This window comes from Urocitellus parryii, chromosome X (assembly GCF_045843805.1).
Source record: "Urocitellus parryii isolate mUroPar1 chromosome X, mUroPar1.hap1, whole genome shotgun sequence".
Classification (NCBI taxonomy): domain Eukaryota; kingdom Metazoa; phylum Chordata; class Mammalia; order Rodentia; family Sciuridae; genus Urocitellus; species Urocitellus parryii.
The window spans coordinates 38111982-38138301 of record NC_135547.1 but is presented as its reverse complement, the minus strand read 5'-3'; the positions used below and the strand labels follow the sequence as shown (position 1 = coordinate 38138301).

At 40.4% G+C, this 26320-nt stretch overlaps 1 protein-coding gene across 1 annotated transcript; it reads right to left on the bottom strand.

The window, feature by feature from the left end:
- Window positions 1–25204, bottom strand: Capn6 (calpain 6). Its single transcript, XM_026396791.2, has 13 exons — window positions 25160–25204; window positions 19016–19195; window positions 10128–10259; window positions 8478–8686; window positions 7789–7981; window positions 6805–6998; window positions 6479–6556; window positions 6185–6371; window positions 4027–4149; window positions 3662–3864; window positions 2791–2912; window positions 2283–2419; window positions 1–1536 (listed from the first exon to the last, which is right to left on the bottom strand). Exons 2-13 carry the CDS (start codon window positions 19178–19180, stop codon window positions 1354–1356), a joined length of 1926 nt encoding a protein of 641 aa, XP_026252576.1. The 5' UTR covers window positions 19181–19195; window positions 25160–25204; the 3' UTR covers window positions 1–1353.
- Window positions 25205–26320: the final 1116 nt, after the last annotated feature.

The following is a 26320-nucleotide window of genomic DNA, read 5'->3' as shown; positions in this document are numbered from 1 at the left end:
GACTAGTCTAAGTACTACAACTACATTTCTTTATTTTTTAATCATTGCAGAAGCGTTGAAATATTGAAATATTGTCAGAGGTGGGGGTTTGGGGTGGGATTAGGGAGGGCTTCATGGAGGAGGTGGCATTTATGCTGGGCTTTGAAGGAGGGGTAGAGTATTGATAGATGAAGATGGAGGGAGGAAGATTTCATAATGACTTAACTCTAGAGAAAATTCTGTAGAAGTACTGAAAAAACGAGAGGCCAAACAAACACCTCCCGGAGAGTGAAGCTTTTCAACTGAAAGAATTGCTTGAGGAGTCTGGCTGGGACTCAAAGTCTCAAGCTCCCAGATGGGGTCTTCAGTACCAATGATATTAGGAGGCACAGGACAACGGGCTTGTTTGTAAACCTAGCAGCAGCAAGAGGTTTCACATTGCAGTCACGGGCCCCAAACTGGCTATACTATTCCTGGATGGATTCTCTCATCTTCTCCGTATGTGATATTTAATTGTCCCTGTTCTCGCCCATTGACTGCCTGAACGGTAGTTCGTGAACGCCCATGTGTGCGTTTGTGAGTGTAGGTGTGTGTGGATGGGTGGGGGACAGAGGCTTTGTCTCCCACTGCAGCTTCTTCCACTTTTCCCTCTTGTGCACAAAGCTGGCTTCCACTGAGCTGAAGCACAGGCCCTTCTCACACTCTAGGCCACATTGAACTCCAGCTTTTGATTAAGCACCTAGGAAGCTTCCTCAACATGAAGGTAAAACTTACTGTGGGGGGTGACTTAGGTTAAGGCAGGACTATACTTTCCGGAGGTGGTGTTGGTAGTGGTGGTGGTGATGGTGGTTGTCGTTGGTGGTGGTAGTGGTGGTGGTAAGGTTTGGGGCCTTTAAAGTTGACTCTAGCTGCTGGGTGAAATGCTGCTGACAAGTCTTTAACATCAAGTCAGGAGCTGGAATGTCAGGCTAGACCAGCTTGGCCTTGATCATCCCTCCTCCTTCCTCAACAAAACCTACAGGGAAAATATACTGGGCAACTAAAATCAGCAAAGACAGCTTTAGGGTGTCCAGGCTCCTGTTATTGTCCTGCTTGAATCTCACCCCCGGAAGCCCCAAAGATCTTTTCTTAGCACACCATGTGTATGATCTCCAGATAGGACTGTCACCTCCCCCGTCCAGCTGCTGGAGGTATATAGGTTATGTAGCTACTGATGCTACTTGGATCGGGAGGTATGGGAAACTTAACAGAAGAGAGGAAGAGTAAATTACTGTGTGTTTTTTTTTCAATGATTGTGAATCTTATCTAACACCTGGCACCTGACATAAAATAAAAGGATGGAAAACTGTGTCAGGACTCTCTGAGATTGGAGACTTAGAGCTCAGTGAGATCATCACTGGAAATGACCTTGAAGCTGATGTGGCCTTGCTTCACTTTGGCAGTTGGACCACCCTTCTGACGCAGGTACAGAGACTTCAGATCACGGCAGTCAGTGGGGTCAGCATCCAGAGTAACTTGCCCCAAGAACTGATCACAGAATTTTCGGCTGTTCCAGACCTATAGAAACAAGTCAAGGAAATGAAGATGAACAACCTTCTATGAGACTGGTCCTTACCCAGTGACACTTAGAACGCTAATAGCAAGCTTGAAAAGATCCATTTTAAAACCAAGGGAACAGCTAGGTGTGATGGTGCACATTTGTTATTCCATCTACTTGAGAAGCTGAGGCAGGAAAATCACAGGTTGGAGGCCAGTCTGGGCAATATAATGAGACCTCATCTCTAAAATAAATAAATAAATATAACCAAGAGATATTTTCTTTCCTGATAGCCCTTTGGCTGAGAGGAGGATATCTCAAAGAATATAGATAAAAATCCAAAACAAAGAACTCAGGATCATCATTAATCTATGGGATGGGTTACCTAAAGGCAGATGGTCAGAATTATTATTATTATTAAGTCAGAAAAACTGCCAGACTGCAGAAGACCTAGCAATGTAAGGGTCCTCTGAACTGGCATATGCTATCCATCATGGGATTTTATAATATCTGGTTTAACTAGTGTACTCATGAACTTCTAGGTTTCTGCCTACAATGAAATAAATGTAGATTTAGGGTGGAAATGAATAAGAAAGATCATATCTGTGCTTGGCGAGAAGTGTTCTTAAGTTCAAAACGAATGAAACACACACACACACACACACACAGAGGATAACACTTGCTCTGCATTCTAAATATATGTGAGGCACATGGAACAATCTGTAGAAAATATAAATGCCCCTACAAACATTATTCATATTTTTACCTGGACTATGATAGGAATGTCAGTGGTCCTTCTGTAGAAAATGGCCTGGGTGTCAAAAATGGCATGTACAGTATTCTTCTGGACAGGAGAACGGACTTCCTCCTTTCCACACTTGATGATCAAATATGGGTTTACAGCTGGAATAAAGTGACATTTATTTGTAACACAGTGATTTAAGTTTCTTTGCTAGACAGACAAGAGGCTATCTCATGAAGTGAAATCTGGGACATTTAGCATAATACCTGGGTACCAGAATGATCTAGGACTCAAGATTTTTATTCCTTCTTTCCTTGCCTTACACACGTTTCATATAGAAGTATAAAAATGAATATTACATAGACCTTGCCCAAAGACATTAGTAACCCATTCCCTACCATGGTGGACATCCTTCTTGACTTCTCTAGACTAGAAATACCACTGGAGAGACTAATTTTTGATCATCTTTTCTAACCATATGTGCAATGAATGAAGCAGAATTTTGCTTTCCAGACACCCCCGTGGTTCTTACTTTCATTGGCATACTTCTTCTCCAGGCCCTCAGCACTGTGGACAGTGATCTGGGTAACTACTTTGGGGTAGCCACGAGCCAGGTTCCAGCAGGACATCTTGGGCATGTCCAGAGTCAGTTCCCTAGAGCATCAAAAAGAAGATGTGTCATCTGATGAAACATAGCCTTTGATGACATGGGCCTGCCAAAGCTGGCATCATTGCTGAAGAAGGCATGAGACACAATGTGACCTAGTGCATTCCTCCTCAGATATGGCTTTTATTTTATGAATATTTTAAGAACTAGAAGATAAAGATCAGAGTAGGCAGGGCTCAGGGGAAAAGGTAGGTTTGGTGACTTGGCACTGAGGACATAACAGAGAACACCGAGGAATGCCAACTGTTGAAGAAAAGACAGAGTTGGCCAAAGAACAGAAGATAAAATATAAACAGAAAAACTTGGGCAATAGATCTGCTCCCCTTAAATGGCAGTTCAGAGCTCAGAGGCTGGGACTTTCACTGGGGAATTTCCCACAACCCCACTTTGAGAAATATTTCTTTTCTTTTTTTTTTTAAAGAGAGAGAGAGAGACAGAGAGAGAATTTTTTAATATTTATTTTTTAGTTCTCGGCGGACACAACATCTTTGTTGGTATGTGGTGCTGAGGATCGAACCCGGGCCACACGCATGCCAGGCGAGCGCGCTACCGCTTGAGCCACATCCCCAGCCCCTACTTTGAGAAATATTTCAACCACCATCATTTCAATTAGTTACGTTTGACTTGAACATGTTGTCCTATTGAGTGTATGCACAGAGGGAGATGGGTCAAAATGTTTAGTTGTAGAGGCAAAGCAAAGAACAGGAGTTTGAGGGGTTTGCCAAGGAAACTGAACCTGAGCTGGACAGGCACTTCAGAGAAGATTCTCAGGAGAAACTCGCTGGTGCGGCCATGCTGGAACATGGTTGGGACAAGCACATAGTTGCCCTTCTTCAGGTACTTGCTCAGAAACACTGTGCGGGTGTCAATGTAGGTGGAAGTCCCAGCACGCTCCTGGATGTAGAGGTGGTGGAGGCGGAATTTGCGGTTCACTTCCACCTAGAATTGAAATAGGATGAAATATTCCATTCTGCCCACATCATACTTTTTGTGTTGGATGTCTTATGTCTTCTGTCTTCTTTGGCTCTGGGTCTTTCATAATTCCCCTAATTCTAAGCCATTCTAATTTTGAATCCACCTGCTATAAATGCTCATTCTTACCTTGAAGAGCTCAAAGCCAATGATGTAATTGTCAGGTCTTCCCATTCGACGGTAAGTGCGCAGGTCCTTCTGCTGCAGTGACATGATGACCTTATGCCCATCCTCAGGCACGGTGAAGATGTACTAAGGGAAAGAGGCCACCAAAGAGCTGAGTTAGCACTCCCATTTCAGATGAGCTGCTTAAATTTCAAGGAAGAAACTCTACATTTGGAAACAGAACCTTGAATTAATTTCTGGGATTTACTATTGACCAGACAATGGGACTGTGGACAGATAATCCATTCACTTGTTAAGTGTATAGAATTACACTTGCTTCTCCTTATAACATTCATTATGTAGCAGGTTCAGTGCTGCATGCCTGTGACCCCAGCAGCTCAGAAGGCTGAGGCAGTAGGATTGCAAGTTCAAAGCCAGCCTCAGCAACTTAGTGAGATTCTGTCTCAAAATAAAAAAATAAAATAAAAAGGGCTGGGGATGTGGCTCAATGGTTAGGTGCCCCTGGATTCAGTCCCCAGTACCAAGAAAAAAAATCAGTATGTAGTAAGAGACAACTTTATTCTTAGGCCTTTGATATCAGAGGGTATGTTTTTGGTTTCATAAGTTCCTGATGTTATTAGTTTATTATCATTATTATTTTGCAGTACTGGTATGGAATCCAAGGGTACTTTGCCACTTTGTTACATCCACAGCCCTTTTTATTTTATTTTTGAGACAGGATCTTGCTAAATTATCCAAGCTGGCCTTGAACTTGTAATACTCCTGCCTCAGTTTCCCAAGTTGCTGGTATTACAGGCGTGTACCACTGCATCTAACTTGGTTTGTTATTATTGTTGTTGCTGTCCCATTGTTTTTAAATCCTCTATACAGAAGAATTCCAGAAATCATAAAGACAGAAAACATTCTTATTTTACTCAACCTGACATTGCAGCATGGCCCCAGGATAGCCTCATAATGTCAGGCTAGACATGTGGCTTATACAAAGATTGGATACACTTCCTTGGGGGATTGATGCATTCCTATCACTACTTTAGGGAAGCTACAGGCCTGTACCAGAACTTTCCAAACATCGTCTCAGGAATCATGTTGCTATTGAGAGATAAATGTAAAATTAATCAATTTTTTTCTTTCTTCTCTATCTCTGTGCCCTTCCCTTCTTCTGTTGAGAAAGAAACAGAAAACACATGCATAAGTAAGTCCCACAAAAGTCAATCCTGTGCATATGCGTACAAGGGAAGCCATTTTCCCAGTTTGGTATATGTGTCTGATTCTTGAAATACTTCCAAGATTGTAAATGGGGGTGAGGCCAGGTAGGGAGTAACAGGAGTTTTGCTTTTCCTTTGTGGACAATTAAGATGGAAAGGGCATTTAAAAAGCATGAATTAGGTAACCTAGTGCATCAGTCTTAGTGTTCTCCAAAATGCCTGGCCAAATTAGGCCTGTCAAACGAAGCTATGGACTCATGGGCAATGACACAGTGACACAGTCAGAATTCTTGTCTCCTATAGGTTAACTCATTAGCACATTTGAATATAAAAGCATCCAGGTTATTATAAATCTGGGCTTGGGATATGTGAGGTTTTTTTTTTTTTTTTTTTTTTTTTTACTTTGGGATGTTCCTGAGCTTGACTACTGATGTGTCATCTGGAATAGCATTGTAATGACAGATGAATGGGACAGTGTCATTGACAGGGCATTAATTCATGTCCTGAGAAAAATGATCTGGTACAGAAAGAGATACCTACATGAAAGATGAAAAATATAGTATGTATGCATCCAAGAAAACAGTAGGGCAGTAACAACAAATGAAGAAGAATTGAGACAGCATGTGATAGTAGATCCTCTCTCTCCAATGAGGAACCACCATAAGGAAGCAGGGGCTGCCAATCAGCTGTACCAAGCAATATGACAGAGAGAGGAAGCCAGAGAAGGAGATTCAAATTTGATAATGTTGCCAATGTACCTCTCTGCAAAGAGACATAGTCAACCATATTTTACAAACATCTGAACCAATTCTTAGGGATCTCAGCTTAGGAATATTAAACAATAGCTGCACGTGGAAGTCTTGTTGCTAAAGAAATACTTCAGAGAAAACCAAGATGAGACCAGAATTCCTGCTGACTAGATAACTTGGAGGCAAAGGAAAATAATTGACTCAAACCTGGGGATTCTGCAGGAAGGTATCACGGTTATTATAGCAGCCTCCAGAGCGGTTCATTAGAGGATCATCATCCACAGTCCAGCATCCCACCACTGATTCCAGCTCCTTGCGTCCAAAGACAGGATTGTTCACATTACGGCAGACGCTCAGCTTGTTAAAGTTGCGGCAAAAGTCTTCCAGACTCATCCTAAATGAAAGGGGTGCAGGTGAAAAATGAAGATGGTACCTAATATTTACCCCTTTTAGTTCCAAATAGAAGCCTTAATTCCCTTAATACTGAAAACTTCTCCTTACCAAAACTCTCCATCATCAGACATAACAAGCCCCAGATTCTTGCGATCAGTTACAGTCAGTTGCTGCCACTCTTCAGAACTAAATGCAAATAAACAATAAAAGTATAAGCCATTATGCTTGCTATTGACTTTCTGTAGTAAACAAAGTGCCAAAGGAACAAAAGGTATGAAGATCAGAGTTGCTTTATTTTACCTCTGCTGGGTCACAAAGCCCATAGAACTCATGAATGTCACTGAACATTGAGAGCTCACTAGCAGCCTGGAAGGATGAGTTTGGGAGAACTACAAGTTTTGGAGAGGTAGCAGTGAAAGTGGAATGCCACTCACATTTCACTCCAGGGGCCACTCCATTCCTGTCTTCCCAGGGGGTTCCTTAGGCGAACCATATACAGCTTCTCAGCACTGAAGACTTCCACAAGTCTTTCTCCAAGACGGATCTTTCGAATATCAGTCATGGTGTAGGTATGGCCCTTCAGTAGACCCCAATCAGTTTCAACTTCTTGTTCCTCCTGACTGGGAGACTGAGAGCAAAGAAATATACATAAGGGCATAAGAAATGAGAAACATAGCTGGGTACAGTGGTGCACGCCTGTAGTTTCAGCTGCTCAAGAGGCTGAGGCAGGGAGATCGCCAGTTCAAAGCCAGCCTCGGCAACCATGAGGTACTAGGCAACTCAGTGAGACTCTGTCTCTAAATAAAATACAAAATAGGGCTGGCGATGTGGCTAGTGGTAGAGTGCCCCTGAGTTCAATCCCTGGTACTCCCCCCTCCAAAAAAAAAAAAAGAAAATGAATTGAGAGACACAAGTCCTTGCTCTCCTTCCTTGATTGGTTTTTATTCCACTATGAATTTAGTTTTCCCTATGCAGATAGAAAGTTAATCTTCACATATAACCTGTCACAAAAGCAAGTGAAGGCTAAGAAATAAAGAATATAATATAACAATTCACTTAAAAATTTAGATTCAGACTACCCTCTGTACTCAATTTATATAACTGTGATAAAATTTGGTAGAGCAAATCCATTCCTTGAGCAAGTACCCACAATCTTAACAGAAAACAGGAATAATTTACCGGAGGCTATTTACACCAACTGGGATGCTGCATTGGTCTCCAGTGAAAGGTCTGGTTCAAAAGGATAAAAAGCTAAAGTTCTCCAGCCTCCATGCCAAGGCTCAATGCCTATGTTAGCTTTCCAAATCCATTAATGGCTTTTTGTGGCTCTCCGGGTTAAGGGCAATGTTCCCTACTAAATTCTGAAGTCTCTTCTGCCAGGAGTGAGCATAGAGTGGTTGTTTTTGGTGAATACAAACCTCAATGGAGCAGCAGATCAGACCTCCTTTGGTGAATGTTTTGTACAGTTCTCCAAACAGCTTGTACTTCTCCTCAACAAGCTCAGTGTATCTTCCCTTCTGCATGTCAACAGTTTCAGCCAATGTGCCGGTGAAATCCACGATGATATCAGTGATGGTCAAACCATCCAGAGCCTCATAACAGCCTAGCAGCCTGGGGTCAAATATGCATGGTTACCCTTGTAAAATTTTTTCCAGGTCAAGGACATAATGTTCCCAATAATTAAAACAGTCCCTGCCCCGTCTTTACCAGCTGGCTTTTTTCTAGATATGAAATGAGAAATATTTTGAGATTACAGTCAGAGATTTCTAAGCATAGGTTATGTTGATCAAGAATAGTCCATGCAGAAGTTTCTTTCTCCAAGCAGAAATTAGGCAAGGACAAAGAGGTGATCTGCAAATTAGCAACAGCAGAGCTTCCCCAGGAGTCTTATGAGTGGGTAAGGATTTAATAGAAGCCAGAACAACTGATTCCTTTCTCATCTAGGACTTCTGTAGGCCAGGTCCAAACCCAAAGCAATGCATTGAATCTGAATTTTAACCCAGTTTTATCTCTGGGATTGGGTTGGGAGAGAATGGACTCCCAAAGACAAATGTGGCTTTCCTTTCCTCATGTACCCAGACTACAGACTAAACAACCCTTTCCTTACTTTGCATAAGCTTTTTCCAGCAGGGCATTCCAAAACTCATTCATGGAAGTAGAGAAGGAGAAGACCAGATCTCCATTGATGGTGGGCAGCAAGTCATCAATCACCACCTCAGTCCATTCTCCAAAATGCCAGAAACGGAAACGAAATATCCCAGCATATTTATCTGGTTTTCGAGGATCCCATTCCTGCTCCTTATGGTTGGGAATTGTCTGGAAAGGTAAGCACATTCAATCAAGTGTTATTCATCAGACCACATCCAGATATTGAGATTACAATGAACTCCTGGTAAACCCACATCACAAAAGGAAGCACACCAAATACACCTGGTTTGAGTCTAGGTTAGAAAGTTGTAGGTAGGGCATTTTGTCCATAACTTCTGCTTCCCCAGTTCCATTTTGCTGATGATGATATTACCATACTTACCCCTAAATGCACACAAGAATACACAGGATTGATAGGATGGCCAGTCAGGAGTTAAGTATTTCCCACAGATAATCTATAAACTAGATGGTGATAAATAAACTATACAAATATATTCATGATTACATGTTTAAACAAATAAATAAGACATTTTAAAAAATATTTATTTTTTTAGTTGTAGTTGGACACAATACCTTTATTTTATTATTTTTATGTGGTGCTGAGGATCAAACCCCAGGCCTCGAACATGCTAGGAGACCAGTCTACCGATAAGCCACAACCCCAGCCATAAATAAGGCATTTAAAAAAGTAAAAACAAACAGAATACAAGGCCCACTGTAGTTTATATTAAAATGTCCATTTTAAGGACTGACGATGTAACCCAGTTGTAGAGCTCTTGCCTAGCATGTGTGAGGCTCTGGGTTCTATCTCCACCTCAAAAGAAATCAGAATTTCATGTCTATTCTGGAGATTTCATGTAACTTCTATAGAATACAGATTTTATTTTCATCCAAAATAAAATTGCATTTAGGAAATTAATTCTAAATATTCTAAAATATAATATTCTAAAATTGCTTTTATGAAGAAAATGTTCTTTGTCCTTAATAGAGGGTTATTACTTTGTTCCTTTAAATTCTATATAGACACAGAAAGAACTTTTGTTCTATTAATAATTTATTAGAAAATTTTCAGTAATCTATTTCCACCTTTTCCACCTTTTCTGCTAAGAATGTATATGTCCATGACTTCCTGGCTCCTGATGGCTTTATATTCCAGTAGGCACAGAATATAAGTATGCAGAAATACTGAGTTAGAGTACTACAAATGACAACAACAGGTCAATTTGTATATATGACAAAGCAAGAAGAGTAAAATGCAGGCTCAGGTTGTTGCTCAGTGGTAGCACACTTGCCTGGCAAGCATGATGCATTGGGTTCAATTCTCAGCATCGCATATAAATAAATAAAAAATAAAGGTGTATCAACAACTAAAAAAAATCTTTAAAAAAGTGTAAAATGCTAATTGTAGGTATATGGGTATTCCCTGTAAAATTCATTTTTCTGTGTTTGTGAAAACTCTTATAATGAAATGGCAGGAATTCACTTAGTAAATATCTGTGACTTCAGGAAATAGAACAATCTAAGACTATGTCAAGCTGATCTTTTCATAAAATTATTAAAGAGGGCAAGAAGCTAAAAACTGAATGAGTTCCCACAGAGTGGGAGATACCTTTGTCCAGTGAGACTCCTGAACAGCCAAACAGGAAAATGCAGGAACCATGAACTTGTGCCCCAGTCTCCCCTGGATCAGTTGGTGATTGCTGATGTTTCCCACAATCAGACGGGGGTCATCACAGATGTCCTGTGGATACAATGATTGGTTATATAAGAGTTTTCCAAGAGTCAGCGTGAGATGAACTAGGCAGGACATAGAGAAAATGGGGGTTAGGGTTGATAGGTGACTAGGATTTTCATAGATAGGATAAAGAAAAGGTTGAAGGGATTGTGAGAAAAAACAAAGCAGTAGATCCTCTAGCTATAAGAAAACTTTCAGGTGGGAAGTGGCTAGAGAAATTAAAGGAGAGGATACAGTGAGTAACATGACATGTGCTGGTGGAGTAACTTTGTCATTGGGGTTTGGAAGAGTTTTCACCATGCAGTGAGCTTTGAAAGATGAAGACTAAGGATTAGCACACTACAGTCTGATCCTATTTTGTCAGGATGAGATTTTTTCTGAAGCACCTGCCAGTGGAAGGATGATTGCATTTAAGAGACAAGGACGTCAAAAGCAAACATTGATGTGTCTCTTGCTCTAGGAAAATGAGTTAAACGACCTTACAGGAAGTCCTGTTCTAACACAAAACAGAGGTAACAACAGTTTTCATGGCAACCAGATTTCCACCATGTTTGGATAGATATAGATGACAATAGCATTAATAGCAGGTATTGGGGCTGGGGTTGTGGCTCAGTGGTAGAGTGCTTGCCTGGCACATGTGAGGCACTGGGTTCAATTCTCAGTACCACATAAAAATAAGTAAATAAAATAAAGGTATTGTGTTCATCTACAACCATTTTTTTAAATAGCAAGCAATAATAGACCATGCACAGGAGCACTTCAACAGACATCCCTCCAAAGTGATCTGGGCAGAGAGTAGGGGCAGTATTTGTTTGGAGTATATGTATGTGTCTCCACACTAACATATTATGAGATGTTTAATTCCCTCTGGAGTAGGCAAAATGAAACCCAAAGAATGTAATTTCAACAAGATGTGAGGAGAGCACATGGAGCAATTTTCAAAATGTTATCAGTGCCTAGGGGAGAAGCTTCAAAGTTCCCCTGATGATAGAATAAATGCTGCAATGATAGTAATGCTTGAGTTGACTAGAGTTAGGCTGTTGGACAAGGAAGGGATATGGAGGCATAGCAGCTAGAGAAATGGGCATGAGCAAAGATATAGTGACATGCATGACACCATATAATTGAAGACATGATTGTGTGATACAGAGTATCAGCACTTGCAGTGTTCAAAGGCAGGAAATACCCATGAAGTCTTGATACATGGAGAAAGCTCCATGGAGGAGGCTGTTGGCCTGTACCTTGACATTCTGCTTACCCAGCAGAAATAAATCCTAGTCTAAAATGGAAAGAAAATCTAGACATATACTCTTTTAAAAATTATTAAATAGAGAGAGCTATATTTTTCTGGTCCTCAACCCTCTTTTTTTAAATGGACATAATTCTCCTTGATGAAGGGTCTTGTCTACAGAATGAAACATTCCATATATTCTTTAAAAGCCAAAATAACTCTGGAAAGAAATATGCATTTTGGGCAGGGACAAGTCCAAACTGAAGATTAATTGGGCATGCCTCTGCCAAAAGGAGATGGTTAGATGGGTTGTCAGCTTTGGATTTTCTGGGTTTTTTTTTGTTTGTTTGTTTTTGTTTAAGATGCATGTCTTATGTCTCATCACTACTTTGTGTCATAGGAGAAAATTTCTATCTTATTAAATTTTTATGGTTGTGAGCTGTCCATTTTTTTTCACTTCTTGAACAGAAAGCAGGTGTGTTGGGTGCGTTAGATCCTGATGTTCTTTTCTCTTTGTTTCTTTGCTTTTTCTAAGAAGAAATTAAGCATAGTTTTCCCTCCCTATGTCAGATGTTACTGTTTTATTTGGAACAAGATGTAAAGTTATATAGTGATTTCTTGGATCTAAATGATATATACTATAGTTTCCTAGTTTGGAAAAACAATAAAGTGAACACTGATATGTGAAGTAGTGTACTTTTAGATTAATAAGACAAATTACTTGCTAGCTTTGTGTAGTTACTAGTAGGTGGAGTTTACAGCATCTTCAATTTCCATAAGACTCATTTCACAACAGGGGTCTAGGCTTAACCATTACTTCTGACATGTCAACATCTATTCAAAATATAAGGGATCACATATGTGAACAAAAAAGACATAAACAGAATTCACACTGAGGAACTGGGTGAATATTGTCCTGTAGATCTGAATTGGATTTGGTTATTGAATATCCTCTCTCTCTCTCTCTCTCTCTCTCTCTCTCTCTCTCTCTCTCACACACACACACACACACACACACACACACACACACTCACACACACACTCACACACACACACACTCACTCACACACACAGAGCTGTGTGCAATCATGGTAGAATGTAACTCTGGACAAAATCCCCATTGTTTCCTATTCTTTCTTATAACCTAGCCTATTCCCCATTTCTATTTCTCCACTCTTCATACATTGTATCTATTTAACAATGGATTTTTAAAACATGAAAAGAGTTATGGAATGTCAAAACCAGAAGAAATTTTAAAAACTATCTAGTATTTGACAGATCAGGAAAGAGGCTCAGCAAGGGGCAGTACCTTGCTTTTCTGGTTGTCTAGTTAATAGGATACCTAAACCTAAAATTTTGAATTCTTCATAACTACATACTGTTATGTTCCCTAACCTCAAGACCTCAGTGAGTCCTTCTATTTGCCTTAGGCTTACTGGTGCCCCTATAAAGGGTAATATTGTGCAGATCTACATTATTTGAAAGACTCTTAGCTTTTGGTTCCAGGCTAAATATCATCAATAGGCATTGATCTCCTCAATTCAGTGCACTAAATATGAATTAAGCTCATAATATATATATATATATATATATATATATATATATATATATATGTACTACAATGTGAAGCATAGGAGACTAGCCTTTATTAAACCTTCCCTTTTACCTCTTTAAAGAAGTGAGGCATAAAAGACCAGAAAGAAGCCAAGGAATTAGAAATGGTAAAAGTGGTGAGCTAATGTAAATCTAACAGCCACATGGACCTTTTGATGATAACTTGAAAATAATGCAATATCTGTTTATTGACTTTTCTTCTAGTTTTGGGCACACTGGATATATTCCTGTTGGAGTTAAAGAAAGAAGGCTCAAGGAGTTTTTCTGCAACTCCAAGCTGAGACACAGAGTGCAGATGGGACATTTCAGGCTGAGCCGTGCTAGAGTGGTAGGAGGGAGTTAGGGGAGAGGTCACAGCTCACATATTCACAATATTTGGGTGGCTTGGGAGTAGGGGGGAGATGCTGAGCCCCTAATGGCTCCCAGCTGTGTTGGCACAGCTGAAGTGATCCTTGAACTGAACTGTTTGTCACGGTAAAATAATTTCTTAGGAGGAAACACACAACCAGGAACTGAACATCACAAGCAAAGCTGGAATGGTCCTCTAATACCCCTACCCTCGAGCCAAAACCTTCTGTAAGCAAAGCAGCTCCTCTAGCAAATTTGTTATCTTAGCTGAGCATTATGGATCTCTCAATTATCCTCACCTCTTCCCCCTTCCCAGAGATGTCTTCAGGGAGGGGGCATACAATTATAAGGTCCATAGCCCTGCACGGGTCACCCTATGAGTTTCCCTTTGACTAACCACACTTAATTCTTCAGCAATTTTTATACAGGTGAAATTTGATGACAGTAAGTATTGAGTTCCCAGCTAAACCTCCAGAACCACAATAAAATGAATAAAATGCTGCCCAGAAAACTAGCATCCAGAAGAGTGGAGGCACTTTCAAAAGTGCTATATGCAATCTAGTAGTATTGGGGGTAGGGGTGTGGTCAGCCCTATAGTAGGTACATTGTGACTAACTCTAAGGCCTAAGTAGTCCCCAAAGTCCCAGGGGCTAATTTAAACAGAACTGTCATTCACGACCTGAGGGTTTTGTGAGCTACTCCAAGCAGCCATTATCTATCCTTAGAAAATAGTGCCACCTCCATATGGGACATTTATAGGTAGATGTGGGCTCAGGGACCAATGTTGCACAAGTCTCTCAAGGAGTTTATTTTGCCTACTGAGAATTTTACTTACGAATTATTTAACATTCTTTTGCTTCCTAAAACTTCCAAGGAAAGCTCAGCATGGAACCTGGGAATAAGATCTTAAGTCCAATTTCCCCTTCCAATATAGAAAACCAAGTCAATATGTAGTGATATTCTTACTTGAACCTTCAGACTTCTGCCAGAAGACTTCAGGTATAGTTCCCAAATGGCTTATTGTAAAGAATTTTTTTAAATCTACACAATGGAATATCATTCAGCAATAAGAAGGAACAAACATAGCACCACATGGATGGTATTAAACATCAAAAACATTATACTAAGTGAAAGAAGTTCACATGCAAAATTTAAAATAAACAGGAGAGCTGGGGGAAAGAATGTGGACCTACTCCACTCGGTGTAAACAGTGAAAAACATTTAGGACTACTGATGTGGAGGGACATGATCTCTGGGAGGGCTGGGATCATGAGAGTAAAAGAGAAGTGTTTCCTCTTTTACTATTGTTTCACATTCTGTTACCCCAGCCTGTATATTCTGCTTCTGATATTTTCCCTCATCAGGTTTTCCTTTCCATTCCTAATACCATTGTTTTAATCCAGAACCTTACCACCCTCCTCTTCTGTCAAGACAATGTAGTGACACAGCCCAGGGGAGGGTAGTTCCCAAAGAAAGACTGGGCAAGGGCCATGGTGGTGGAATTCCTGGACTCAAACGTGCCCAGGAGAGCTGACAGAAGATTTTGTGCAGGTACCCTTTCTCCCCCCACAGCTGGCTGTGTAAATTCCCATGGGGCCTGGTTCCATTTTAGTCGGGGATTAGATGTGTCTGACTCTAAGACAGTATTGTAGGTGGATATGAGTCAGTCAGGAAAAAAGCCAGAGTGCCTGGAAGGAACTGGAGAAGAGATTTTCTGTGAGAATTTGGCAGGCAAAGTCCAGTCTGAAAACCCTACCTGCAGTCTTAGACTGCAACTTAGTGTAACCTGGATCTTATAAGTTTTTAAGACTTTTTATGTTAAGGCCCAACAGGACAGGAAAGTCCAGGAGCACATGGTCTCAGGCAATGTACCCATGTGCCTAGAAAGCTAGGACAGTAGCTGGAGCCATGGGATCACTGGAGGAGTCAAAGAGATGGGTTTTCTTCTGGAGAGTGTGAATAGATGATATGCCACTGAACAATTGGAAAACATTCTCAGAATCCCTATCTAAAGAGGCTTCCTAAAAGACAGCAAGGAAGTAGAAGTGGGAAAAGGGGAACTTTGCCCCACAAAGGTGGGTACCTTCCTGGGGTTAGGTTTGTTCAACTATCAGTGATGTTTAGAGGTATGGGAGGCTTATAAAGGCAGAAGTTTTTAAAATGGATGAAGAAAGAGACAGAAAATACTAGGTTAATCGTGTTGCCTCCATTTTGGAAACTTCATAAAATTGCCCTGCTTGAGTGAGAGACTATATGGCATGCCAAGAGACAAGATATGTATAAGCTTCCCTGAAAACCAGGATCTCAACCTTCCTAATGAGGTGGGGGAGGGCAAAGACCAATTTAGTCTCCCTGAGCCAATTCAAAGAGGCTCTTGGCTTTCCTGATGAGAGGCCAGAGAATCTTGACGTGGTTCTTGACCACAGACTTGGCCTCCATTCTGCCTGGAAGAATCCACAGCTTTTTGAGGGGGCTCAGATGCTGGTCCAGAATCTTGTTTTTTCCTCCTACTCCCCAGAAGCCTTTCTCAACCATTCCAATCTATGATGATCTTCCCATCTTCACAAATCCTACATAAGTTACTATCTATATGCCTGAAAATAGCATTTCATATATTCAGCATTAAACTATTATTTAAATCTTTGATGGTTTTGTATCCATTTTCTTGATGAGTATGGGATTTCCTCACTGCAGACTGTGTCTATATCTTGTACAGAGGCTGATATAGAGCAGGTGTTCTATGAATATTTCTCAAATGACTCTCCCACTGGAGAATAAGTTCAAACAGTGCTCTCAAAAGGGACAGTATGGATCAATTATTGAAAGTACAGCATCAAAGTACATCAACAAAAGTACATCAACAAAGAGAAGGAATGTGAGAACTGACTAGAAGGATGCTAACTTAAAAAAAGAGAGAGAGAGAGGAGACACAAATAACAATCTCCCTGACATAGCAATGGGAATGAAAACTCATGTGAGCTTTGAAGTCAAACCTGGATTCATATCTTACCTTGTTAGTGGTCCAATCCCAAGGAAATTCTTACCTTCTATTGGAGACTCAGTTTCCTCATCAATAAAATGGGCACTATATCTACCATTATTTTTTTTCAACCAGGAAAATTACACCAAAGAATTATATCAAAGGAATTTAACATATCTAACTTCCTAATATACCTACCTTATTAAGCTGTGGTACATAGGATGAAATGAAATAATATATAGAAAACTCTAAACCCAGTATCTGACCCATAGTATACATTCCATAAATGTTGATTTTTCCACCCTTCCGCCTTGTTCAAACACCACCCCCGACATTCCTTCATCCTAGAGTTGCCTCAGAGGAAAAATGGACTATTTTCATGGTTATTAAGTTTTTTCCTTCTCTGCTAATCCATCTAGGATTAAATCCACAGAATTTGGACGATGAAGGCGAAGGACAAAGGACTGAGCCAAGAGAGAGGGGAGAAAGATATGTGTTAAGACAGGCCAGCACAGGAAGCGCTATCTGCTTGGTTCACATCTGGGGAATGGTTTCATGTTGGCTTGCAATTTTGCCTCCCACCAGATGTCCTCCCACCTCCTCCAAGCCCTCACCCCCATCAATCAGTCCTTCTCTCTCCTGCATCTTCAACTTTTTGTTTACTGGCTACTCGTCAGCCTATAAATATGTTCAAGTCTGTCCTGTTTTAAAAAGACACCCACCTAATAAACCTTTCTCAATTTCCTGCTTCCTTTTCAGCTACTTCTGCCCAACTGATGTCCTTTCAATCATGGCCAAGCATCACAAAATACTTATGCCCTTTATTACCATCATTAGTTTATAAGCGTGGTTCCTAGACAACATAGTTATATTTCTCCACATATTTTCTTTGGGAAAAAAGTCTTACCTCTCTGCATATCGATAGCAATTAATGAATTCTGCTCATATTTCCAAGATTTTTATTGTTGGTCAACAAAGTGATCTGCAGAGATATCAACAACTAGAGGCACAGAAAGGCAGAAGAAGTGCAATTCCCCTTCTGATGGAGAGAAATTTCTCCCGGTCTCATACTTTCATTTTTATTCTTTTTTATTTTTTTCTACTGGGGATTGAATTCAGGGCCTCTGCTCTACCACTGAACTATACCCCCAGCCCTCAGTTTCATACTTTCAATGGTCATCATTCTTTGCAAGCAAACACTGATACATATTTCAAGTTGCACAGAAAACAAGTCTTCATGTAACTAGTGTATCTTGGCACCACCTGGTGGCAATTTGCATAAACTGAAGGAGCTCTTGAAACTCCATTTAGGAGTATAAGCTGTAGAAATTACAAGCAAAAGTGATAGTTGGATCCTTAAAGAAGGCAACCATTGAGTACTGGCTGAGGTGGTTCCATCATCGGGCACCTCATTAAATAGAACATCTTCAAGATTTTGTGAAAGTTCAAGAACTTGCATTTTACAACAACCCCCTGTGGTCTATACACCAGGCAACTCATATTGGAAAGAAGCCCAGGAGGAATATCCTTCTCTTCAGTTACTACCTTTACATATAGCATGTTTATTTGCTATTTATTCTCCAGACTCCATCATCATATCTTATTATCGTATGAGTGACCACTCTTATAGGACTGAGACTTGCCTTGAGATACAATGTATACCTGTTCCACAGAGAACCATAGCATCTATTAATAGTCACTATTAATAGATGGTGAAAGAGCTGCAGTTCTATGTGGATCCCACATGGCCAACCGTGGGATGATATGGGTGATGATGTCCAAAGAGCAGCAAAAGAAGTTTCCTTCCCCAGACGATAAATCCATCTTCTCCCTATTGATTTAATTTCATTTATGTTCATACTTTAAGGAGTTTTTTCTCCTTATTGGTATGAGATTATCTTGATCTACTCAAATGAACTTCTGAAAGGTAATAAGCATGGGAATATTTCCCATGTGTGGTGTGTGTGTGTGTGTGTGTGTGTGTGTGTGGAGAGGTGGTGATTGAAACAGAGACATGCACATGTTGGGCAAGTGCTCTGCCACTGAGTTACATCCCCAGCCCCAATATTTCCTTTTGTTGTTGTTGTTGTTGATATTTTGAAATTACTGTCTAACAAAATTTGACTAAAATTCAGGTCTCCTCAAAATAGAGCTGGGAGCGCAGATCCATGAAGCATTCCCCTAGCCTTCTTTTTTTTTTTTTTAATATGAAGTAGTAGGATTTATTCCAGTGAAAAGAATCAGAACGCTTGCTGAGAGAGAGAGGGCGCCCAATGGCAGGCTTTTCTAAGATTCCCATTTTAAAATTGTCTCTGTGTGGTGATGGACATATGAATTAGCTTGAGTGTGGTAATCATTTCACAAAATATAGGTATATGAAAACATAATGCTGTACACCCTAAATATATACAATTTTTATTTCTCAACTATACCTTGGTAAAGCTAGAAAGAGAGACAGGGAAAGGAAGGAAGTTAATATCCAAAATAGTGTACACAGTAGGCCTGTGTAAGGGAAAGAGTGGATCAAATAGGATTTTGATGAAGGAGGTCAAGAAGAAGACAGAAATTGGGGAAAAAAAGGAAAGTTACCTGGGGACGTTTCCACACCACCTTTCCCGGGAGCAGTCGGTTGTAAAAAAGAGAATCATTCTCAGGCAGAAAAGTTGGGTCACAGAAAAGTCTACTGTCTTTGATGCATTCCTGCTTCAGTTCTTGGTATTTCTGGTTTTTGAAGAGCTTCAGAGGAGGACCCATAGTGTCAAACAATGCCTAGAATGAGAAAAAAAAAGTGTTGTCTTTGGAGAAACAAGTTCTCAGGTGCCTTGGGTAAGGCACCTAACCATTTTAGTCCCTTGGTTTCTTTATCTACCAAATGGGGGCAATGTAAGCAATAACATTCTCACTGGTAAAATAGATAATGAACATGAAGATGGCAAGTTAAGCATGACTCATTTATCATTTGAAAGGCAGTCTTCCATTTACGTGGCAAAGAAGAGTTCAAGGCAAAGTACTATTTTAAATTTGAAGATAAAAGTATAACTATCATTTTACTGCATTCAGAATAAGTTGGTGCCTTGGAGAGTCACTTTGTGCACAAGGGGAGAAGCAGCCCCTTCCAATTCTTTTGCACAATTACTTCTCTTTTATCATTGAAAGAGCTTTGCATGTTTTATTGCTAACCAAGAAGGCTAATGCAAGAAAAAGAGCTCAGCAGATGGCCTCCAAAGACAAGGAAAGATAGAAAGATTGTATGATCTTTTTTTTTTCTTCAAAGTCTAATGTACAATCATTTGCAGACTCTGAAATCAAAAGGCAGACTCCGAAATTCAATTACACTAATTTGGTGGACTATAGATTCTTATCCCATAGCAATACACTGTTGCTTTCTTTCCTCTAAAAGAAAGAAAGAAACTTCACATGGTTAAATGGAGAATTAATATAGTGGCTCTTCAGACAATGTGTATCAGAGTGCCCCATACTCAAATGGCCTTAACAACTGGTTTTTATGAAGATACTTTGAAAGGCAAATTTGATTTCAAATAGCTTTTGGGTGATAATAGGGTTTTCACTGTCTTAACTTGATTTACAAAGAGAGTTGTAATGATTTTAATGATCCTCTTCTGCCATGAAGAGAGGATTGTGAATTTTTGATGTCAATTATTCTAAAAATATATTTTAAGGGTAACAGTCTATATTCTATGAGCAAAAGAGAGTTGAGACAAAAAAAAACTTAAGATTCAGAGTGATAAAAATTGGACAATTTTTGCAAAAACAAAAACCCCACAAAATTGGCTACATTAGCACTTTAAAAAGTCTCTGTGTGGCATACCTGTGAGGCAGTTGCTATTTTATAAAAAGTAAAATATTAATCAGACCTCTCTGCTAGCCCCTTTCATGTTCTTTCAGTATCACATTGAAATGCCTCACTAGTAAATAAGTCACCTCATTTGAAAATGATAAAAACTTTAATTTCTTGCCACGTTGTGGCAATGATACTTCTAATATATATGCAACAAGCGTACAATTTCTCTGAAACCAAGGAATAGGAATAAAAAGCTGAACAAAACCACATATTTTTCATAGCCTTCTTTATTGACAATGACTTTACAAACTGAGAACTGCAGGGACACTGAACACTGCTGAAATGTTTTCTGTTAATCAGATTTAACTCTGTCCATGTGTTTTAAATATTAGTATATTTGAAGTATTTGAAGGCATGGGTGGTATCAGTAAAAATTTTCAATTAAACAGCATCAGGGCCAATCTGAATGTTTGCCCAGGCTCCTTTGTGGAGCCTGTTAAAAATGGACCCCAATTTTCATGTAGGCTCAAACTTACAGCAAACGCTACTCTGCTTCTTGATTTCCCTAGGTTTGGTGGATTGCCAAAGGCTGGGGACTGTAAATGCGGAATATTCTGAGGCAATGAGGACATTTAGTTTGCCAGAACCTCCTAGTCCCTAAGCATTCCAGATAAATGGGCATTTCCTGCTCTCAAAAAAAAAAAAAAGTCATCTGCCCTCATAAGTCTCCCTTGCTATTTAGGCAAATAACGAGGCAGGCAAGAGCCTGCAAAGGGAATCCCTGTTTTAAAGAGGACCTAGCTACAGACAGAGCAGCATCAATTGAAAGAAAAATAGGTCTCATTTTAAAGAAACAGACTGATCCCTCCCTTTCAGAGGTAGAATGTACAGCTAGTATGAATGGGTCAAAGTTTGATAGAATGTCTTCTGAGTGAAAATGCCTGCATTTTGGGGACACATAAGGAGCTTCAGGCTAAGAGTCTGAATGAACTTTCAATAGAGTACGATTATAGTCCCAAGTGCTGTTAAAATCACACAGCTGAATTGACCCCCATTTCTGTGTAGGTAACAGGAGAAATGTGCCCGTTGGCTCTGTGACCTTGGTCTCTTTGTGCCTCAGTTTTTTCATTAAGATAGTGATGTTATCAACCCCACGCCTTTACAATGTGACTGTACATACTGAGATGATTAGTGTAAAAATAATTTGGAGTAAGTAGAAAGTGCTCTGTGAATGCTAGAGACACACTGAAGCCCCCTCATTGCTGGGCACGGAGCTTTGCATATACCATTGTTCAGGAAAAAATGTTTTAAGTAGCAAATCAGTGCTTGTATGGCAATTTACTATTCAAAATGTGCATTTTAAATTTTAGTTCACATTCTCTTCAGAGTGACCAGGTTTCATGGCCATGATCTGTGCCCTTCATTTTGTACCTGCAGAAAGGGCAGCTCAGAGATGCAGCAGCCAGAACCTGGCAGACTCAAACCTGGGTCTGTTTAATGTTAGATTTGGCGTGTGACTTTCCATCACACCACACTGCTTCTTTTGGTCACTACATTTTTTAAGAACGAATTTTTTAATTCAAACGAGGAAAACCTCCAAAACAAACACGATGCCCAACTTTGAGGCATTCTGCCTAGAATTTGCTGCCACAGTGGATATTGAAAAGATTCTTTATTTTCCTGGTTTGATGATCATGGGAGAATCCAAACCCTTTACATCTGAGGATTTATCGATTAACCCTCAGAAAACTTTTGGAAAACCAGAAACTTGAAAGATGGAATTACCATAAATGATTTACCCTGTCAGAGTGGAGGAGTGTTGAGAAGAGAATGTTTTCTTTACTGTCCCACTGCAGCCAATGTTGTTGGGAGGAGAGAGCCCTTAAGTTAAAAGACCACATATGAGGAAGAGTTGGTAGACAAAATAAAAGTGAGGGATTTCAGTAAAACCCAGAAAGTCTCTAGCTCAAAGGGAGCTAGTGAATGCAAGGCAAATGTGAACACTTATAAAGAAGGACACTGTGACCTGAGGGCTAGTGGCATGGGTGGCTGGTTGAGGCAGAGAGTGGGGTTTAGCACTGAGGTCATGATCTTAGACTATATTATCTGAACTCAGACTCAGTGCCTAGAGAAAGAATATGAAAAACACCGTGTCTTTCAAGGGAGCAGATTATGAAGAGTTGGGAATTGCCAGGAGGGAGTTGAGGGAGCTTGCCACGTGGAATGCAAAACTGCAGCTAGGAGTGGAAACTAGCTACTCACTGGACCTGAAAGCATGGGGGAACTAGGCAAATTTTTGGAGCAAAAATCATTTGCTTCTTTACCTCAGGGTCATCCTTAGAGTAGAAACCAAGTTTTGCTCTAAAAATATCTGATAAAGGAAATCAGATCTGTGGTTCACAAATCACTTTGGATTGGGGTGAGTGGAGAGGAAGTGAGGGCACTTAAGGAGGTGAAGGAGGGAACACATGGCCTCAGGAGCATTGCCTTTAGCTAGTTTCTCCCATTTCCCAGTTTCCCCCTTTGTTCTGTATTTTATGCAAAAAAAAAAAATGGAGGTAGAAGTTAACTAAGGGTTTGCAGACAATTTGAGTACAGGAGCCCCAACTCTGTCTTAGCATGAAGTAGGCCCACTTTAGACATAATTGACGCCCTTTATTCCCCACAATTAGATGCTCTGTGGTGAGAGAAATGGGAATTCTAAAGGGAAGGACAAAAATTCAGCATCCACGTGTTACACAGAGAACAGTGCTTTCCATATATACACAGGGAAGAAAAGAGCACACAATTCCCTTTTATTACATTATTGAAAACTCTCTTAAAAATAAAAGCAATTTTAAATCATGAAAAGAACACATGCTAGTCATAAGATCCAGGATCAAATCCCAAATGCCACCATTTAATGTACATAACATCTCTGTTCCTCAGTTTCCCCCAAAGAACAATGCAAATACAATGGCTGCCCTGCCCATCTCAGGGTGTTATTGGGAAGATCTAATGAAGTTAAGTATGCAGTAGACATTTTAATTGTTAAGGATTAGGCTAATGCAGGGCAGTACTTTTGGGAAATGGTCATATGTAGCAAATTAAATTCTCTTTCTGTCCTTGGTAGAAACTGAGGAAAGTCAATTGCATGCTTCAAATAAGACACACACAAGCATTAAAAAAAAAACAGTGTAAAATGACCCCTCTGCCATTCTTTACTCCCTATTCCACCTCTTCTATTCTGCTGACCTGCCCTGTTGACTGAATAAGCCTATCCTAAAAGTCTAATTTTATAGTCCTTTGAGAATCTAATCCTGATTTTTATAGATGGCTATGCTGGAAGGACTCTTAGAAACTACTTAGTAAAACTTTTTTCTTTTACTGTAAGGTGAAGGGCCTTGCCCAAGGTTACACAGTAACAGGGTCACCACCAAAACTGGAACTTACTGACTCTTTTCACCACTTTGTTGTTGTTGTTGTTGTTGTTCAAAAAAAAAGAGGTGGCGGGAGAAGCATGCAAACATGAAACCTCAAGCAAGACATTGCTTCTGAAAATTCTCATTGTCTTCTTCTTGCAAGAATGCACTTAAGAGTTTTGTTTTTGAATTGCAAGCTGTCAGAAGGTGAGATGATTTCAAATCAAGGCTAATCAAAGAAACACTGTTTGGGGGTCACAAAGGGGCTTTTTCTGCTCTTAATTTAGGAACTGAAAACTCCCAAGGATATGAAAAGCTTACTTTTTAACCTATTCCTGACCACATTAGTGTTTAGGCTTTCCCTGGACTGCTAGGAACTTTAAGGACTAATAAAGAATGCTATTCAAATCTGAAGTTTTCACACACACTCTTGCACACACATATGCACATTAGCACACACACATGCATGTATACATGCACAAACTGCCAGAAGAATTTGCAAGAGTTAATTAGCATTCCCCAAATATTTTTTGTTTACTCATTCAGACTATAAAAATGTCCCTAATTTCACAACAAAGATTAGCAAATGAAGCATTAGCTGAATTTCCATAAAATCTTAAAAACAAACTAGAATGTTTCATCCTGAAGCAAGCCAGAATTGACCATCAGAACAGCAGAATTTGTTGAATTTTTCTATGGGCTTTTCATCAAACTTTGAATTTTAAATCTTTAGAACCAATTATTTCAATTGCAGTACATACCCACTTCTTTTTCTTGCCTCAGCAGAAGCCCGCTCTGGTCAAGTAGCCCAGTTAAGTCCCTCCAACAGTGTAGTTGGGGTGGGGGGTGCGGGTGAAGAACAGGGACTCAACTACAAATCAAAATTTAAACCAAAGGTGGAATCAGAGAGTAGCAAAACCATGCCAGGGGTTGACAATGGAATAACCAAGATCAACCTGTCACCAGAGGCAGGAGGGCCCCCGGCTGTGCAGACAAGGAGTTAAGACAGTCTCGGCTGCCACTCCCTCCTGTGCAACATAGCACAGTCTGTGCACTTCACTGCCAGGGTTCAGAGGCCTTTTGCACACAGTGTGGCTCCAAGATTTGCCTGCATTTCAATAATCTGTCCATACCTCTGGGTCAGCAGAAACTAGAAAGAAGTTCTGACAGTCAGTCAGGCTTCTCTCCCACATACCCTCTCTCCAGGGTTGTCCTTGCTTACCAAGTATTTATCAGAAGGTGTGTGTGGCACACACACACACATACATGCACACAAAACTGACCAGATATATCCTGAAAAATCTTATTGCCAGATAACCACAATCACCACACACAGCACCCAAAATAACCAACCAAAATAACTGTTAGTTTTGAAGTTCACAAATTACTACTAACGTGCACGCATTTGATTGAGACAGAATATAAAATTATAGCTGTAAAATTCAATTAACTATAAAAGTCAACATTCCTTCACTTCTCTTAGATGCTAACATATCCAGCAAATAAAACTCTAGCTAAATCTCTCCTCACCTGAGTTATCCCAGGAGCCTTCTGCTGCTGTTGCTGCTGCTGCTGCTGCTGTTGCTGCCGCCGCAGCCGCTGCTGCTGCTCTTAGCCAGGTAACCCAACTAAGTCTGTTCAGTCAGTGTGGCTGAACAAAGATTCTGGCTTTCTTAACCTGAAAACTATTTGGGCTGTACCAAGCTCTGCTCATAGGGGGAGGTGCCTCTCAGCAACTTCAGGAGCCTTTGCCCCGCCCAGCATTCAGAAACTGATCCTGAGTCATGAGGAAAATCTGGAAGGCACCCCTGCCAGATGTGCAGACGGGATGCCCACTCCAGATCCACCCACCAGCAAGTTGGAAAGGCTAGAAAGCCACTTTTGAAAGTTTTTTTTTGTGTGTGTTCCACAGAGAAATAAAACTTTCAGGGAGAGGGTCTGATAGGTTTCTGACTTTTCTGTCCCGGGGTTAACACAGCAGGCATGGGCATTACCCAAGAGAGGACACAGGGAGGAAATGTTGAAGTGTTGGCAAAGTTCTTGTGAGCTTAGGCTGCAGACATGGCCCTCTTACAAAAATCACATCTATGATAGTGATGAGGACTTCAGCAAGGGAATGGAAATGAACGAGCAGCTAATGGGATGCAGGGAAGAAAAGGTCACTTTGTGAAAAAGCAGGTAACATTTGGTCAAGGGCAGGGAGAAAGGAGGTGAATGGCATTTGATTCCATGGCAGCCATGAGAAGCCAAATTTCTAACAACAGTGCAACGGAGATTTTACCAAGCAGTGCCATGTGAAAAGCAGAGCAAATAACTGTGTTTACTCTGAAAGGTCAACCAAGAGTCTTTGGTGGGGTGCTCAGACCCTTGTAAAAAATTATGCCACATCCCAGTCAAGGTCCTGCTCCCTTCTTCCTGGGATATTCATTGGGATACAATTCCAGGAATATGATTGTCAAGTTATTTTGCTCATTTCATGTTCACAAATGATGAAGGATCCCATTATCTCATTCACCAGCTTTCCTGACTCGTGTGTTGTTCGCCCTTGAACCTGAAATTAACCTCCACCCCTACCTTTGTACTGACCCTCCTTCTGATTAGTTGAAGATCTAAGAGATGAAGGATGAAAGGAAGTGGGGGACAGAGGGAAGGGGAGAAGGAGGGAGAGAGAGAGCAGGAGAGAGAGAACAA

Excerpts from the sequence above, each read along its gene's own strand:
- Capn6 (XM_026396791.2), bottom strand. The coding sequence starts at position 19,180 with ATGGGTCCTCCTCTGAAGCTCTTCAAAAACCAGAAATACCAAGAACTG. Across the intron at positions 8,687-10,127 it reads AGGAGTCTCACTGGACAAAG|ACAATTCCCAACCATAAGGA; the intron begins GTATCTCCCACT and ends TTACCTTTCCAG. Across the intron at positions 4,150-6,184 it reads CCTTCCTGCAGAATCCCCAG|TACATCTTCACCGTGCCTGA; the intron begins GTTTGAGTCAAT and ends TCTTTCCCTTAG.